We start from the raw sequence: 19,353 nt of genomic DNA, 5'->3' as shown, positions 1-19,353 counted from the left end.
GAGAATGTAGACTTCTTTTGGTATTTAAGTTAATATATTTCTAAAATTATGGTGTGTCAATTTGTTTATGGAGACAATTTTATATATAATATTTCTTTAGTTTTTTTTGCATTTTTTTTTTGTTTTGATTTTAATACATTCCTCCAAATCCATCGGTTACGGTTACCCTTTTAACGCCTTCCTTGTACTTTGTGGTACCGCGTGTAACGCATGTTTGTCTGTTTGGCGAGCTCGGTGATCTCACCGGTAGTGATCTATCTCGTTCGTTCTTCGCTACTAAAGGGCCCATGAAGTAAAAGCCGTTGTATTCCGTCGTCCTCCGCAGTGATGGAACGCCTCATCGCCGGCCCTTCGTTCAAGGTTAGGGTTCCGATTTCTATCTCTTCAGCCGTCAATCGCGCGCACTGTCTCTCTCTCAGGCGCGGGTTTATGGAGCTTGCCATCCCTGGCGGGCGGACACCGGTTCCTCTCCGCTGCGTGAAGTGGGATGAGGTGAGAATCTTGATCTATGTGTTGATTATAGTGTCATCTCCAGTGAGGAATGGAACTTTACTGCTCTGGTGTTGTTAAATTTTATCGTTTTGCCTATCCTCTCCGTAGTTGCTAATCTGAATAGTTCGGTTGCATGTTTTTGTTCGGAAATTGGAATATGTTCGTGATTTGAAATATTTTATCTGGGCTTAAAGTTGGTAGATTGTACAGATTGCCTTTTTTTTTTTGGGTATCAGATGCTGTATCGCCTTCGATTTGTCCTTTGCAATGCCTAAATGGAAGCTGCTACTAGTTCATTTTCTTTAATAGGATGTTTTCCTGATCAAGTTTGAGAGTTACTTATTTCCGCGCGGTTATGATAGTTGATTGTGTAATGTTACATAGGAAGATCTTTAGGTTGCCCCACCTTGAGGATTCTCAGACTGTTTTTTTTTTTGGATCGGTTTGATTGTCGGAGGTTGGAATCCAACTAATATTTAGAATTTTATTGTCCAAAGATCAAATAATACTGCTAATCATTCTATGAACTTGTTAGACGCTGGATGAATCATAACTAGGTATATATTTGATGCTTATAATCACATATAACTCTATGTTACTCGTCCAAAAACGCATGTGGCAAAAATTCCAATTCAATGAAGATATGCCCTTGATACTTGAATTATGGTGCATTAGATGTGATGTTGGATAAATCACAACCAAATATATATTCAATACTTATAATCATGTCTAACTCATGCTCTCATAAATACCTAAGATTACAAGTCTAAAAAGGGTTGTGACAAACATTTCAACCAATGGAGGCAATGCCCTTCATACTTGGATTATGGTGCGTGCATTAAATGCGATATCAGATAAATCATGACTAAGTATAGATTTGATGCTTATAATCACATATACTCAGATTCCGACTAAAATCAGTTGCTACTTGTCCAAAAAGGTATGCAGCAAAATTTCAACCAATAGGTGTGTATCCTTGTTACTTAAATTATGGTGCATTAGATGTGATGTAGGATAAATCAAGAATAGGTATAGGTTTGATGCTTATAATCACGTCTGACTTATTCTTCGACAAATACATATGACTACTTGTCCAAAAAGGTCTCTAACAAACATTTCGACAAATGGAGGTAAATCCTTCTTAGTTGGATTATGTTGCATTAAATGTAATGTCAAATAAATTATGACTAGGTACAGATTTGATGCATATAATCACACCTAAAGTTGTTGCTTTGTGACCAAAAGGTCACGAGTTCGAATCCTGGAAACAACCTCTTGCAAAAAGCAGGATAAAGCTATGTACAATGGATTCTTCCCCGGGACCCATCATGGCGGGAGCTTCGTGCACCGGATTGCCCTTCTTTCAATTACACCTAACTAATACTTTGAGTGGTTTCAGACTCTGATTAAAATAGGAGTACGCCATGAGAAAGATCCATTGCGTGCAAGATGCTCTATGACAATAAATTCGATCTATGGAGACAAATTCGTGATACTTGAGTTTTGGTGCATTAAATGTGATGCCAACAAATAACATGTGGTTTTTAACTTGTAACCCAGTTGTCAAATTAAGTGGCCACCCATTTCTAATTCTTTGGCTATAAATATCTCACATTCAATAGACGTATGCATTAACTCTCCTTCCTTTTTCTATCTTGGATATCAAAGTGTTTCCTTGCTGAATATGATTGCCACTAACACAATAACATGCTAACTCAAATACAAACAAAGGAATACAAGTAAGTTCTACTTATGATATATTCAAGGAGAGAATTCAAATCTATATGATATGAAAGCAAATGCACAAACAATCTTGAATATTCTCATCATATATAAAAGCACTCTCAATCACTCTAGAACCTTCTCTCAATGTTGATTTAGAAATACCATAAAAAGCTCAACTCATGCTCTCAATATACACCAAAAAGCGTTGTCTTAGAGTCAGGCTTTCTCTACATAGCCAATGCACTCATCTTGAGCACTGTTGCAACTCTTAGCATGAACCCCAAAATGAAAAATTAACAAAAGGAAAAGAACTAATTAAAATATCCATTAAAAAGCCTTCTAGTCCATTTGGCAATGCATGGCCATGGGCCACATATAGACCATGGCTGGGTATCATGGTGGGAATTGCACATGCATTGGGTCGTTCTACTATGTCATGCATGTGGGCCAATATCTCTTATATCAACATTTTTAATCAGGTAGATTGTAAGATATTTAATCCTTGGTTGTTTTGATATTGTCCTAAGTTGATAGACATCAGATGATCTAGAGACCAGCACTTAAGTAGCTCAGTGATCAGTAAACCTGCAAAATTACTCGCTAATTTATGGATTGATTCAAAATTTGAGTCAATCTTTAAAATGGAGAGTCTATTAATTCTTATGATTTTTTTTCCCAGGGAAATACTGATGAACAAGCTACATTGACTTATCAGAGTGAAGAATTTATAAATGCTGTTGAAGTTAGAGAATGGGAATGTGGAAAATCATTAAATGATATAGCAGCAAAGCAGGGAATCACAATTAGAAGAAACTATCATTCTGGATATGGTTCTAAGGGTACAACGATTGAGAAAGATCCTCCCCGTAATATTTTGGAACAAATTATATGGGACAAGGAGGTCGAAGTTGCACAGGTATTGCATAATTTTTTTAGCATTTTAGACAAAGCTTTTGTTGTAGAGGCTTTCTCATGGTTATAATTTTCTCATTATTTATAGTATAAAGAAGCAATACCTTTGGAAACATTAAAGAAAAATATGGAGAATGCTCCTCCTGCTAGAGATTTTTTTGGAGCTTTACGAGAATCTTATTTGCGGACTGGTCTTCCTGCACTTATAGCTGAGGTTAAAAAGGCTTCACCAAGTAAAGGTGTCCTACGTGAAGATTTTGATCCAGTGAGTTTTCTACTTCTTCTCTTATCTCCCATGCTTATGAAGTATGATTGAATAGTGAGACATTAGACCAAAATAATCCGATTGAAACTATTGTTCATATTGTGAAAGTCTGTTGTCTCCACAACTAAATAACATGAATAGTTGGTCATTTATCATGCCTACCTATTTAGAGGATGAGCTAGACTAAGCTAGGCATAGCTGAGCTCAGTCCGTTTAGATGATTTGTCGGATTGGGCTTGGCACAAACCTTCATGGGTCGAGCCTGACATGAATTGTGATGGCCTAGTCTCAAGCCCGGATAAGCCTTTTTCTTTAATAAATTAATAATAAGAAAAATATTTATAAATTTAGAAAATAAAAATTGAAAAAAATAAAAAAGTATAAAAAATAATTTTAAATGATTTTTTATTTTTTGTTTTATCTTTTTAACTTTTCTATTTTTCTCATGTGCGGGCTGAACTTAGCTTGTGAGTTGTGCATGGTCCTTATTGTGCTTGGCACTGCTCTTGCCTAACTTGGTCCACGGGCCAAGCCATCTCCACTCAACCCAACTCATGGACCAAGCTGTGCTGAGCCTGCCCCCTACCTGGTCGTGCTTGGGCACAACCCAAACTGGGCCTGGAGATTCTATTGTTTTGCTTAAGAAATTGTTTGGTTCATTTCAGTTTGTGGGAAACAAAAAATTTGTTGCTATTTTGTGCCTAATTGTTAGTTGTGCCATAGCAGCAGACAAAATTTCAAGAAGTTTTGAAAGTCAATAAGATTCCTTATAAGTTTTTTTACAGCTAATGTATCTGACAAGTAGAGATATGACTTGCCGTTTCTGGTGTGTCTAAACTAAAGATTATCTGGGATTCACATACCATGAAAATCATTGGAGCCTTAGAGCCTTTACTTTTCTGATTTATCTTTTCTGTTTCTTTACAAATTTACATGTTAAACATTTTAATATAGGAGAACTAGAAATAGGGAATCTTTGATTGGTATTAGGTCTGTGCTTCAAGAAGTCTGATAGTCCCAGAAATAAGAAACTGAATATTTACATTAATTCCGTTGTGAAACTATATTTAATGCTCTGTAAGCTCATGACATTGACAGGTTGAAATAGCTAAAGCTTATGAGAAAAATGGAGCAGCATGCCTAAGCATTTTGACAGATAAAAAGTATTTTCAGGTTAATTTAAACTACAATATTATTGTTGTAATATTGAATCTATGATTGGGCATGTTCATCTCATTAACTCTCAACAATCTTTTACCAATTTAGGGAGGTTTTGAAAATCTTGAAGTTGTACGTAAAGCTGGAGTTCAGGTTTGTACAATGTTTGATTTGTTTTTATGTCATGTTGATCTTTTGATAATTGGCTTATTTGTTGGCTTAAATATATTGAGTAATGCAGTGCCCTCTTCTGTGCAAAGAATTTGTCATTGATTCCTGGCAAATTTACTATGCTCGTTCCAAAGGGGCAGATGCAATTCTTTTGATTGCTGCGGTGCTACCTGATGTTGATATCAAGTACATGACGCTGATTTGCAGGGAACTTGGCTTAACAGTAATTGTTGAGGTATATAATGGGCATCAATGAATAATCTATTATGTGTTTGTATATGGAAATTATTTTAGTTGTATGTCAGTTATCAATTAATATGCTGGATTGATGCATTAGGGAATTCTTGCATTGGCTTGTTCTTCTGCTATCTAGTGAGGATTGAAACAAAGATTAGCTGTTTCACATAGCTTTGCACCCTTTTGAATGTTTAAGCTCCATTAAATCTCTCTTAGGGGATACTTCATTAGTAATTCCCAACAAAAATATGTCTCTTAAGTCAACTTTCCTTTTATTCTTGTGACATGGAAAGTGATTAATGAATAAGGTTTATTCTGATTGTTTTGTATTTGTGTGATATTTATTTGTCAGACATGTCACTATTCTTATTTACAAATTGTTGCTATTGTTTGTTTTCCTTTTTCCTTTTTCCATTTTTGCAGTGGCACAATTGTACAATAACTTGTTGATATCGTAGGTGCATAATGAAAGAGAATTGGATCGTGTTTTAAAAATAGATGGAATTCAACTCATTGGAATCAATAACCGCAACCTTGGTATATTTCATTCTGTTAAATTGTTATTAACATCCCAGAAGAAGAATGTGATTCATTTTAAACAGTATGGATCAATTGGGTGATTTTCTGCTGATTGACAATTGGTTTCTGTTGCAGAAACATTTGAGGTTGATATTTCAAACACAAAAAAACTTTTGGAGGGAGAGCGTGGTCAACTTGTCCGACAAAAAGGCATAAAAGTAAGTCATTGATGTTCACCAGAATTTAGATAATTTTCTTAAATTTTAAATCCATTACACCATCACTTATTATGTATTATCGCTCCTGGGGCTATGGTGCGATGGTAAGAGGTGAGACAGACTCTCTAGGCAACAAGAATTCAAATCTCACCCAGACACATTACACATGGGGAGTTTGAAAAACTTGTGACGTTAGGTCATCCGCTAGGACCCATCTGCACTTTCCGATTTATTTCCGATTTACCCTTGTGGTTGGTGGAAAATTTTTATGAGACTAGGCCGGTCATCTCTAGGATTATTCATATCGTAAAAGCTGGATACCTGGATTACCAAAGAAACAAACAAAAAAAACTTATTATGTATTATCATTTCTAGTATACTCATTTAATCTAGTTCCCTAGTTTTTTAATTCAACTTTTAATGTGACCATATAACTTACCCCAAATAGTTGGGGCGCACACAACTTAATGTTCATGAAAAAGTTTAACGCTATGGCAGATTTATAAGTTATAAATCTGAAACTACTTTGCTATTTATTTGTTAATTAATTACTTAACATGTTAATTTTAGGAATTAGAAATTGGTCTACTAGGATATATTCTGTTGAATTTTTGTGTAATACACCAATATGTAAGAGCAAAACATGTTAGGGGGCGTTTGGTTTAGGGGAATAGGAGTGGGGAATGGGAATGGGAATGGGAATGAGAATCATTGATTGCGATTGTTAATATTTGGATTATAGGAATAGGAATGCAAATAAGAGAATGAATCCTTGAAATTGGGTAATAACTCATTCTCATGTACCTCCCCTTCAATGAGCCATTACCCTATTTTCATCAATCAAAATATTCCCTTATTCCAAAAATACCCTTGACCTAAAATTAAAATTTTCTCCCTTAATACCAAATATCAAAATATATTTATTTATTTTTTCTTTTATATCACTTCTCTCTCCTTGTTCTCTCTCATCATATTTTCTCTCTCATCATTTTATCACACACTTTCTCTCTCCTTAATCTCTCCTATCACACTCTCTTTCCTCTTTTTTTTCTCATTACACTTTCTCTCTCATCATACTTTCTCTCTCCTCAATCTCTTCCATCGCACTCTCTTCCTTCTTTTTCTCTCATCATACTTTCTCTCTCATCATACTTTCTCTCTCCTCAATCTCTCCCATCACACTATCTTTTCTCTTTTTTTCTTATCACACTTTCGCTCTCATCACACTTTCTCTCTCCTCAATCTCTCTTTTCACACTCCCTCTTTTTTTTTCCTCAACACACTTTCTCTCTCATCATACTTTCTCTCTCCTCAATCTCTCCCATCACACCACTGCTCTCTTTTTTCCTCATCACACTTTCTCTCTCATCATACTTTCTCTCTCCTCAATCTCTCTCATCACACTCTCTCTCCTCATTTTTCTCATTACATTTTCTCTCTCTTCATCCTCTCACATCATATTTTCTCTCTCATCTTCTCTCATCATGATCTCTCCTATCACACTCTCTTTTCTCATTTTCTCTCATCACACTTTCTCTCTCTTCATTCTTTCTCATCACACTTTCTCTCTCATCAGACTTTCTCCCTCATCATTCTCTTTCATCATATTTTTCTCTCACATCTAATTTTTTTTTCTTATTTTCCTTTAAGGGTAAAAAGGGAAATTTTGATTTATTCCGATAGAAAATATGCAACTAACCAAGCATTGCTTTTAAGAGTGATATTCATGCTCATACCCATTCCCATTCCACAATATAATGATTCTCATTCCGATTCCTATTCCTAGGAAAGAACCAAACGGCCCCTTAGTTTATTCTGCACACGGACAAATGATTTTTATTTTGGTCTGTTCCTGTAGAATAAAATTCTACAAGTTTCTATTCTGACTGAATCCTTTGAGTTGCCATAATGATTAGCAGGATTCATCTGTAATTACTCTTCTATTTTGTATAAATAGAAGGACCTAAGGGTTTTCCTCTCAACTCTTGCAGCTCCCACATTTGTAGCGGTAATATCGGCATCTGGCTGGTTAATTGAAAAATTAAGCATGAATATAACCTTGTTCAGTTAGTTTTGTCTACAGATTGCTAAACTTTGATTCTGTTGCAAATTTACTGTGTGACATAACCCCAATATGATATGATGGTAATGATTGCGCTCAGTTATTCTGAGTTCCTTCTTTCTTAACTGAGCAGTAGGGGCTTCGTGACAATAATAACTTTTGCGGCATTAAGATATGGTATATGTTTCTTTTTCAAACGTTCCTCTTACTATTTCCAGGTTGTTGGAGAGTCTGGGTTATTTACGCCTCTGGATATTTCATATGTTCATGATGCTGGGGTTCGAGTGGTAAGTCCCTACACTTGTAGAATTTGAATTTGTTAAAACTATGTTGTCTGGTGCCCCATGAGTGCCGCAGATCTTAGGAATGCTATGGCCTAGTAAATTTAAGCATTCCTCGACAGTGTAACCTATAAATTTTAAAATCTTTGGAGTAATTGAAATTTCTTCTCTAAATTGCTAAACTGAAGATCTGGTTCTATTGTTTCTTCAAACATGAATTACGAATCTGTGTTTATCTTAACATACTAGTGATGTTACTAGATGCTGCTTCAGCTGCTGTATGGGCACATAGAAATTGTGATTTAAGCATTTGCAATATCAATCTGGGCTTTGAGATGCACACCACAGTTTCGTAGTCTCGAAGAATCCTTGGAAACTTGAAATGACTAGTCGACATAGGGCAGATATTTTTGGATATCCATCATATTGGACATGTTGAATCACTTAGATTTGGGATATGAGTAGACTTTGGCATCCTTGGTGTAATATGAAATAGTGTCTTATCGATTTTATATGCTTAGTTTTTCAACTTATCTTTGAACATGCACAGAAATTATATTGTTTCTTCTTATGCTGATACCAACATTTGTCTATAAAACTTTCCTTTCTTTCTTTTAGGTGCTGGTGGGAGAATCTCTCATTAAGCAGGCTGATCCTGGCAAGGCAATCGCAGGACTATTTGGAAAAGATATATCGAAATAAAACTTCACTACTGCAACGATAGCTTTAATTTCTCGTGTAATACAATCGCTAAACATAGACTCCAAGGATGTGTTTGGTTTAAGATTATGAAGATTAAAATATAATATTGTTTAATTTAGTTAAACTAAATTTATTTGTTTAAAAATTTTAATGTATAATTAGTTTAATATTTTATTATATTATCTTTTATTATAAAATTAAATATTATTATTATTATTTTGAACTTTATGGTTTTTTTAAACTTTATGTTTTTGTAATATGTGTTTTTTTAACTTTACGATTTGTGGTTTTTTTAACTAATGTGTTTTTTAAGGAAAATTTGCATGTAGTATTCAATCATAAATAAAATTTTGTATGTAGTCTTTATTGATAAAATTTTTTGTTTTCATTCACTAGTTAAATATAGTGGACACTAATTTATCTAATTATCCTTGATATATTTATGTATAAAAAATTTTAAAATAAGTATAATTTTTCTTAAATACAGCATATTAAATTAGAATTTAGTATATTTTTTATTAAATTGAGCATGATTTTTTTTCCACCTCAATTGGATGGAAAATATATTAGATTTTTTTAAATAGTACTGAATTTAGGAGGAATTATAATAAACAGGAAAAAAGTCATGTTCAATTTGATAGAAAATATATTCAATTCTAATTTAAAGTGTTGAATTTAAGAGAAGTTATATTGATTTTTGGACTTTTTGTATATTAAAAATTTGAGGGGCAATTTTGATAGAAAATATACTCTATTCTAATTTAAACTGTTAAATTTAAGAAAATTATACTCATTTTTAGATTTTTTATCAAAAAAATTTAAGAGGTAATTAGGTAACGATATTTGCATGAAGGAGTTAAAAAAAAAGTCATACTCAATTTAATATAAAATATACTTAACTTTTTGTATCTAATTAATTTGAAGGATAATTTTAATAGTTGCTGAATTTACTTATTTAAAAAAGATAATCTAAAAATTGTAAGAGATAATTAAATAATGATATTTGGAATAAATAAAATTTTGGTAAAATTAAAATTGTGGTTAGAAATTTTTCTACTTTTACAAAGATTTAAATATTTTTATTTTAAAAAAAAAACATTTAAATTTTCCCTCTATTTTTCACTTTTCCGTATGGCGACCTGAAACGGCAGCGCCAGAACCTGCTCTCCCAAAATTAGTATTTGGAAAATCATAAAGACAGAGACGCCAACCAAAGGCTGCCACGTTGCGTTGCCGTTTTGCCGTTTCGGTCGAAGCACGTTCCGTCCCAAAAAATAACTTAATATGCGCAAACTAATAATCGACCAACCAGCGGTCGCCGCGTATCAATTTGTTTTTGCGAGGCACTGCCTTGCGCTGGAAGTGGAAAGAGTCTGCCATCGTCACGTCCCATCGGAACACGTCTCTCCGGCTAGTGGGGAAAGTAGAACTAAGTAGAACTCCTTCGTCCGCCATGGTGAGCCCTCCAGGGACGGTGTTCGCGCCGCCCGTGCTCCGCAACGTCGACTACCGCTCGCCAGCGGACGACGCCTGGTACGCCGTCCGCCTGGCCGTGGAAGGAGGAACGACACTCCGCGTAATGTACTGCAATTTCTCTCCGGAGCACGACGATTTCTACTTGGCCGAGAATTTATCCGGGCCTGGGAAAGTGGAGGCGCTGCGGGAGCGGTTCCGGGCGTCGTCAGTGCAGCTCCAGGACCAGGACTGCAGGAGTGTGGTGCAGGGCGCGAAGGTGTGCGCCTCGCACGCCTTCGGCGAGGATGATCTCCGGTTCTTTGATGCCGTTGTTTCTTCGGTGAGAGATAGTAGTTTTTTTTAAAGCGATCTTCGTGATTTTGATGATTGAATCATGTGATTTGAATGTTGGGAATATTTTTATTTCTTTGGGTAGATCGAATATTTGGGGGCTTTTTTTATAATTAATTTTCTCATTTACATTTCCCCCCACATTTCGGTTCCTCATTCTGCTCTGTTTCCTTTCTTACTATTGACTACAATCTCCCTTTTCACCTCGTTCAAATAATTTCACCGCTTTTAAATAACAAGGTTGAAGAAGAAGAATGAAATAACATAATAAGAAGAAAAAGGTGTGGAGGGAAAAATAGGAGGAGATTAGTTATCTCTTTTACTTTGATTTTTTTAGGAGGATTAGATTTTAAGCTATCTTCCTTTGTTCGCCCTCATAAATTTTCACACTACCCACCAAAGACAGATGTTAGGGATAAAAACTTATAGAAAAGAATTAAGAAAATTTTATGGAGGATATGAATACCTTTTACTTTGATATATATATCTTTTTTTCTGCTTTTTTTTTTTTTTTGTGTGTGTGTGATCTTAATCTCACACTTCCCACCAAGTTTAAGGGATCCTTAAACAGTTTTGAGATTTTAAAACTCGAGAATAAAATAGCTAGAGAAATAAAGATGTTAGTCACAAACTTATAGAAAAAGAATTGAGAAATATTTCTGTGAAGAATATTTATCTTTTTCCCTTAGATTTGAGAGCAGATGGCTTCGTTTTGTTTCATCTTTTTTCCTATCTATCCTTTTCCCCCCTTCTAAATGACATTTTTAAGTGATCTCCCATGATGTCTCATGAATTTTCACACTTACCACTAAGTTAAAGGGATCCTTAAGCATTTTTTTAGATCTTAAAACCTGCTTTCTAGTTAATTAAAGTTTTGTTTTTATTATTAAATTGAGTAAAATTTTCTTTGGTCTCTCTGTTCTTCCAATATAATTAACTCCTGTAACCATAAAGGCTATTGGTCGCATTACAGTTGACTTGGTGAAAGCACACTCTTACATCTATCAAAAGTAAAAAAGTTCATACTAGCTTTGTTAAAATTTTAAAAGATCATACTTTGTTTAAGAAGTGGCGCTCTAAGCTTTGCCTTCATCTTTGTAGTTCTTATGCTGTTTTACTTTTCAGCATGCAAACTTCTTTTATAAATAAATTAATCATTAATATGTATTGAAATTGTAGGTCATCCGTGCAAAGCACATTGTTGTGAATGGTGATACTGTTTGTAATTGCAAATTCATACTCATTTGGCAACATGGCCCTTTAGTCGGACAACAGACAATTGTGAGTGTACAACAGATTTGTGTTGTGCCATTTAGAAGCCCACATAATCCGACATTGGACAATTTCTTAGGCATTGTGAGTGCAGGCCACACTGAAACAACCACAACAAGTGAGGAACATACAAGTAAGAAACATGATGAAAGAATAATGGATCACAGTAAACCAAATGACACAGCTAAGAGACCATCTAATCATATGAAGTTTGAAATACCTCAATCAATGGATTTGAAGAGACGGCCTAAGTCAGTGGGTTTGAAAAGACCACCTCAGCCAATGTATCATGATGTGTCATCACCAAAGCCAAAAAACAATGGAGGAACCTCCTACTCTCTTTGGGTCGATAATCTAGAGAAAGATGTATCTCATATCACTATTTCAGACTACTTATATGAGCAAACATCCATCGATTGTCATGTACAACTTTCTCATTGTAGCATGCCGACAACGTGTTATGGTGGAATGATTATCGTAAAGAATGAAAGACATGCAAAGAAGTTGCTTAATTTTCTACTTGATCCTGCTCACATTGTCGTATCTTCAAGGGGAAGGTCAGCAGTGCCTTACTTAAATCTAAGTGTATTCCTTTAGCTATGAAGCTTCGTTTGTCGCTTAGCATGATGCCTAAAAATTTGGGATGATTGTTAGATGTAGCACGAAGTTTCATCATAACAAAATTGAAAGTGCTTTCATGTTAGATTTGTTAAAATTCTCAAAATTTCATGTTGGATTTTGCAATTGACATTGCAAATTTAGAGGTTGATTCTTCCAAGAGTTTGATGCAGCTAGCTTTTCTTCATGACTTTACATCATTAGTTTGTCAATGTACCTTCCATAGCTGAGGCTTCTATAATCTGTGTATTTGTTACACACATCTCTCGAGCACTTAACCAAACTTGCCTGAATCAAGCTTTGTTCCAACTCATTTGCTTAGGATTCATACTTTGATGTGCTGTATTATTGCAATCTGTGCAGTACCAAGTCCTATATCATGGTCTTTTATTGTGTCGTAATCGTTCAGGCGGTTTCTGTCGTATCTTTGTAGACCATGGTTTATTAAAGAAGATTGGTGTCAAGTGGTTGAAGGTGCATTTCCGAGGGATGAGGTTAGTTCCATGACTAAATGCCAATTTTTGTTCTGTCAAGCAATTTATTTGCAAATTTTCTTATTAGTTTTGAAAATAGATCATTATTTTCTGTCTTTTTTTTTTTATTCTTCATTTCCTCTATCATCATCTAACCGTGTTTATCGATGTTTTTTATCTGAAAAATGGATTTAGATTAATCGATCCAACAAAGCTCAACAAGACTCGAGCAAATTAAGGTTGGTCTACAAGGGAACTCGGGAATACGAAAGAGCAAAGGATGTGCAACGCCTGCATTTCGAGTTTCACAACCACGTAGAGAAACTTCTTCGAACCTTGGATTTGGAGGAGAAAAGAATTATGCTTCAACGAGGATGACCATGGTTGCGCATTGGTAAATGTTATCGAATTTTGATCTAAAACTGCCCCATGATGCAAGCTCGCGTGATCTACTCTTGTGCATATCTCCATTTCCACGCCCATTTTGTTTGTCATTTTGATGCAGATTCACTTACGTAACTGTGTTTGAAGACTGGCCACAGAATGTTGATACCCAACTCGTTTTGTTCCTTTTATTGTATTTACTGTGTTTTGTTTAGGGGGCTGTAAATGAATTGTGAACAAGTTTAGTATTTGGTTTGTTAATAGTTTATTTATATTTGTCCAATATATTAAACTAAATAAATAAGTTTTTGATATTCAATTATTTTAGTAAATAAGTTTGAATATTGAGGTGATTTGACTTATTTATCCCCTTAAATTCTTAATTGTGCTTTTGTTGGGAGAAAGATATGCATTAGAGTTTTTTTAAAAAATAGTTAATTTAAATATTATATATTTAAGTGAAATATTTAAACAAATTTATTCCTCATTTATCTAAATTTAAATTTTATTAAAATATCGATTCCGTAGGTGGGTGTACGGTGGTCTTGTTCTGCTGTGTGCTACGAAACAGGAAACTGGAGATTCCACCTATAAAAATATTCCGAGCCTTTAATAGAAACGTCATGTTATTTTGAACGAGTGCGTACTTTTCTTGAATCTTTTCTTCTTCGTCTTCTTATTTCTTCTTTGCACTCTGTTCGCGGAGAAGCCATCAAAGAATAGGGTTCTGTTGCCACTTTGGGTTCGCCGGAGATCCCTCTCTCCTCGATGGAACCCGGCGACGACTTCTGGAGGGAGTTCCAACCCGCGGACGAGAGGCGAAGCGATCTCCCACCGCCGATGCCGGCTCCTCTGCAGCAGTGGCAGCCGCGGCCTGTGGTTGCGCCAAGACTGACAGTTGCCCCACCTCCACCACCGCCTTCTCCGGCTGGTAGACCTCGGATGGGTCAGATTTCTGGTGGATATCCTACCGGAACTACTCTTTTTGTAGGAGATCTCCATTGGTGGACAACCGATGCGGAGATTGAGGCTGAGCTCTGCAAGTATGGGCAGGTAAAAGAAGTGAAATATTTTCACGATTGGAGGTCTGGCAAATCACAAGGGTTCTGCCAGGCCGACTTCTATGATCCAATTGCCGCAGCTGCCTGCGAGGAGGGTATGAACGGGCATATCTTCGACGGAAGGCCTTGCGTCGTCGCTCTAGTTTCACCGCACCTTTTTCCGAGAGCGCGCCAGATGAACGAGAATCGGCAGACAACAGGCGCACCTCAGAACGGTAGAGGAGGCGGCAGGCCTCCAGTCGGCAACAATTGTGGAGGCGGTGGTAGAATGGGGAACCGCCGGCCGGTGCATGTCCCACCTCCACCAGTTTTGCATCCCGGAGCTATGCTTTGTCAGGGATTCAATTTCAATCCCATGGATTATGGAGCGGCGGCAATGGGAGGAATGGCGGCTGGTTTTAGAGGCTCCCCTGCATGGGCGCCTGGCGGCGCTCCTTTTCCTGGAATGATGCTTCCATTTCCTCCTACCGTGGCACCTAATTTCAGTCCAGCTTTCTTTGGACGGTGGCCGGCACATGCTGGCGGTGGCAGGGGAGGTCAAGCGCAATCGAGCTATGGAGAAACAAGCCACGGGAAGAGTAGGATGGCCGAAAGAGATCGTCATGGTGGTTCCGGGCAAAATTCGCCTGAGAGAAAACATGGTGACGAAAGGGAAAGAGTTTCAGGGAGACAACAGGAGATGAATTGGGAGAGGGATAGAGAACGACAAAGAGAAAGGAATAGAGATAGAGATAGGGAAAAAGAACAGAAAAGGCGTCGCAGCAGGTCGCGGGAGGTTGAATATTCAAAAAGGCGCCGGCGGTCATCTCGATCATCATCTAGGCCTGCACTGGACTGAAGAAGCAAGCAAGCATCTTTTCTTCTCCTATATGAGCCTTTGTCAAGCACTTCACACACAAAAGAGAAGGTATGCTTATTTACATAAAATCATCCACATTTTCTAGTTATTGTTTTTTTCCTGAATTATTAATCAATAGTGATAATGCAATCATTTCCATAGAATGGTCATTAGGTCTCCCATGCCATAGTTACACCATAATTGTCAATAGAAGAACCTACATAATCAGATGGTAGAAAAGTTAAGACCCATATTTAAGTTGTTGCAATCTAGTTAAGCAATATATGAAATGAAATATTTCTTGTGGTTACCTTGTTTTGCTTACTATAATACCTCTAATTTTGCCCATCCTAAATTGGGTGGAAAGGATTTGATGCAAGATAATCCAATATGACCCCTTAGTAGGGATGTAAATGAATCAAACGGTTCGCGAGTTATTCGGAGTTCGATTCGATAAAAAAACTCGTTCGAGTTCGTTCGTTTATCTTATCGAGCCGAGCTCGAGCTCGATTTCGAGCTCGACAGTTTTATCGAGCCGAGCTCGAGCTTAAGGATATTCGGCTCGTGAGCTTGCGAACATGTTCATTTATAGGCTCGCGAGCCAAAAAAACGAGCCTTAAATCGAACAAAAAAACGAGTTCTAAAACGAACCAAAAGAACGAGCCTTAAAACGAGCCAAAAAATGAGCCAAAAAACGAGCTCTAAAACGAGCCTTAAAATGAGCTAAAAAACGAGCTCTAAAACGAGCCAAAAACAAGCTCTAAACGAGCCCGAAAATGAGCCCGAGCTCGCTTAACGAGTTAGGCTCGTTAACTTTGATAATCGAGCTAATAACGAGCCGAACTCGAACTGTTCGCGAGCTTGATAATTCTAAAACGAGCCGAGCTCGAGCCTTATGATAAAAGCTCGATTCAAGCTCGAGCCGAGCTCGAGCCCGAATATAACTTAAACGAGCCGAGCTCAAGCCTAATACTATTTGACTCGGTTCGGCTCGTTTACATCCCTACCCTTGAGTTTTAAAAGGTCATAATTTTTTATTCGAGACTCGAAATTAAACTCTATCTAATGCGCGTAATATTTAAAGATTTACGTCTGTTACCCAGAACTCATAACCGCTAAGTTTTGAACCCAAAAAGTATTGTTTAAGTCTGAATATATTCTTTATTATTAGTAACTTTCATCTTTATGGTATTTAGGGTATTTTTAGTATATCTAGTATTTATGGATTATCTTCATGTTTTGATAATTTTTTTGGTTATGAATTTTTCTTTTATATTAAGATTTTTTTTTTTTAAGATAGTAATTGAGATATATATATTAGGATTTCTTTTTTAAGTTTTATGGTATAGAGTCTATATAAACAGCTGTTTGAGTATTTATCTTTAAAACTTTTCTTATCTTTTACAAAAACTAAATCAAAGTTGAAACTAAAAACACAATCACTCATTATATTCATTTACTTATCGCTCTTGCAGCTAGAGAATCGGTCCATCTTTTATTATATTTTCTGTCCAAATCTATGGTTATATTGAATTGTGAATGACAATGGTTCTTCGATACCTGAGTGAAATTAAAAATTAGACAAACAATCATCTTTCTGGCTCGACTTGAATGTATTTGTTAGCCTCACAAATAGTACTTGACAGAGCAACTGCTTTTGTAATTCAGAGCCTGTTCTAGTTGTATATATTTTTATCAAATTACCATGACCATTGAATTCAGAAAATGTGAAGACCATAAATAGGTCTGTTTATTGTAAATTTGGAACAACTATTGGTCGAAGTGATTCTAAGATCACTCTAAGATCACTGATCTACTTCTTTATCCTTGCAGCTATATGAGCCTTTTGTCTCTCGAGCTTCCTTCCGCGCGACGCTAGCTGGCCGGCTGGCTGTTGCTCATCTTTCAGCGATCCATCTATCTCTCCCACATGTTGGGTGCTTGTGCTTGACCTTCGAAACCATGTCTGTAACTTTACTAGTGTGATTACTCTGCTGAGAAACTCCAATCAGTTTATGCAGGATTATTAGAGAATCTCTAGTTGCCCCGAGGTGTAGCAGAGTCGGTAACCATATGGTAGATTTATAGAATGAATTAGTGAATCTCCGGTCCTTCGAGGTTTGTCACGGTACCCTCAGCTTTGGCCCTCTACTTCCTTTCTTTGTGGGTATAGTAGCAAGATCTGCTATTTTATCAAAAAAGAAAGTTCAGTACACAAAGTTTCGGTTAATACGACATCCCGAAGAAATATCTATTATATGCAATCTTATTCTATATTGTTAGAGACGGTTTTCAATACGCTTGTCTTCTAGAGGTAAATCATCAAGACTAAAAGGTACGATGGATGAAAAAATGAATTGTGCCAAAGTGTAGAGACTTATGTCCCGCTAATTTTAAAATTCACCCTTCACTCATTGAATAAATCTATCATCCACTCAAGCTCATAGCGGCAAATTTTATCTGTGCAATATGATTTTAATAAAAAGAAAGTAGGATTTTAAAATGTTTAATTTTAATTTTAATTCTCTTTCATAAAAATTCAGTTGTTGCTTAACTATGTCAATTTAATACACCCCAAAAAAGCTATTAGATTCTCAAGAGTATTATAGACCGTATACACATATTATTAAGCGAATAGCTATTTAATCAATTTAACAAATAAATATATTAATATATGCTATTAAATGACAAATATCAAATTGGATTCGTCATTCAAAATGTCTTTAGTACAATTAATTTTCTTCCTCTAAATATTTCTACAAATACATTTTCTTGTAATTTTTTTTTGTTATTGTATGCTGATATATCATTTTCTTGTGAAAATCAAAGAAAATTCTTCGATTTATCCGCTGAATCTGATGCAGGTTCGATCAAGAAGACCTCAAATTGGGTCATAATGTTTAATATATTTTTCTTCACTGGTAGCTCTCTCACATATTTATATTTGTTATGAAATCCGTAACTAAAAAAATTTGAATATGAAAAATATCATTTAGATCCTTTTCGGAGGCTCTAAATTAGGGATAATAATTTTTTTCATGGGTTTAGGGTCTATAAGGAAAACGAAATGAGGACGGATTCAGGGAGTCTTTTTAGGTATAGATTAGGTTTAAGAATTTTTCAAATTTCTATAGTTGACAGGGACGGACATAGATAGATATATATATATATGTTATTTGATTTTTTATTAATACGTTTACGAGAGATGTTGAAATTTGAAAATTTTGTGGCCAGGTCAATAGAAAATTAAAATGGGGATGAGAGAACAAAGATGAAGATTTAATCCACTTAAAGTCGAGCTTGGGGATTCCTTGATTAGACAAAATCAATAATGGAGGGATAGGCGGGGATATAATTCAGAGGTGGGGATGGGAATAACAAAACTGTCCTGTCCGGCTCCGTCTCATTGTCATCCCTACTCTAGATGCTTATTTTACTATTTTTGGATAATTTCTATTTTTTTATATATTTAGGGTATTTTTGATAATTTTGTCTATTATAAATTAGGATTTGTCTATATAGACATATGTTTAGTTGTTTAACGGATTATCCCTACTAATAAAGTTTTCTTATTTCGTAAAACAACATAGAGAACAATGTATTTCTCATTATTTTTGGATGATTTCTCCTCTTACCTTCTCCTCGAATCGCTGGGCATCCAAATCTAATCAACAAATCAACAAGCGAGTTAAGAACAACCAAACAATTCTCTTAGAATTGAAAGTAAAAAAAAACATGAACAAATGGCATAAACTAGCAAGAAACTTGCAACTCCGAAGCTCAAGCCAACAGACACAATGAATGATGCAACGATCAATTCAGTTACTTGTTTCTCGCACCCCCTCGAATCCCCCATAGCAACAAACGCCTCTCCTCTCATTTCTCCCTTCTTCCACCTCGTAAAATCTCATCTGTTGCTCTTCTTCTTCCTCAACTCCATCATCAAAATTGTCATCTTCGACATCATTGCTCTTAGCATGAGCCATGCCTTTGCTCATGCTAAGTATTAGTCCAGTAGAAGCATCAGAAGCCATGGAATCATCGTCATCCTCATCACCATCACCACCATTGTCGTCGTTGGAAGAAAAGTACTTTGTCCAACCCGACTCGCCGCCACTGTTGTATCCCTCAACCTCACTATCTTCATCAGTCAACTGCG

At 36.0% G+C, this 19,353-nt stretch overlaps 3 protein-coding genes across 4 annotated transcripts; all 3 read left to right on the top strand.

The window, feature by feature from the left end:
* Window positions 1-207: 207 nt before the first annotated feature.
* LOC121991919 (indole-3-glycerol phosphate synthase, chloroplastic-like) lies at window positions 208-8,871 on the top strand. Its single transcript, XM_042546004.1, has 10 exons — window positions 208-492; window positions 2,897-3,133; window positions 3,218-3,394; window positions 4,493-4,567; window positions 4,661-4,705; window positions 4,794-4,958; window positions 5,419-5,497; window positions 5,615-5,697; window positions 7,978-8,046; window positions 8,659-8,871. Exons 1-10 carry the CDS (start codon window positions 328-330, stop codon window positions 8,740-8,742), a joined length of 1,179 nt encoding a protein of 392 aa, XP_042401938.1. The 5' UTR covers window positions 208-327; the 3' UTR covers window positions 8,743-8,871.
* Window positions 8,872-10,084: 1,213 nt separating this feature from the next.
* Window positions 10,085-13,599, top strand: LOC121991918. 2 transcript variants are annotated; one of them, XM_042546002.1, is made up of 4 exons: window positions 10,085-10,537; window positions 11,728-12,377; window positions 12,848-12,932; window positions 13,107-13,599. In XM_042546002.1, the coding sequence occupies exons 1-4, from the start codon at window positions 10,196-10,198 to the stop codon at window positions 13,287-13,289; spliced, it is 1,260 nt and encodes a 419-aa protein (XP_042401936.1). In that variant the 5' UTR covers window positions 10,085-10,195; the 3' UTR covers window positions 13,290-13,599. The 2 variants fall into 2 exon arrangements, with proteins under 2 accessions (XP_042401936.1, XP_042401937.1); XM_042546003.1 differs by having other exon boundaries at window positions 10,086-10,537; window positions 12,872-12,932.
* Window positions 13,600-14,063: 464 nt separating this feature from the next.
* On the top strand, window positions 14,064-15,194 carry LOC121990742 (RNA-binding motif protein, X chromosome-like). The gene has a single exon (XM_042544821.1). It carries the CDS (start codon window positions 14,064-14,066, stop codon window positions 15,192-15,194), a length of 1,131 nt encoding a protein of 376 aa, XP_042400755.1.
* Window positions 15,195-19,353: the final 4,159 nt, after the last annotated feature.

Source organism: Zingiber officinale, chromosome 6B (genome assembly GCF_018446385.1).
Source record: "Zingiber officinale cultivar Zhangliang chromosome 6B, Zo_v1.1, whole genome shotgun sequence".
Classification (NCBI taxonomy): Eukaryota; Viridiplantae; Streptophyta; class Magnoliopsida; order Zingiberales; family Zingiberaceae; genus Zingiber; species Zingiber officinale.
Note: the sequence above shows the minus strand (reverse complement) of the source record. Positions and strands in the feature narration are given on the sequence as shown.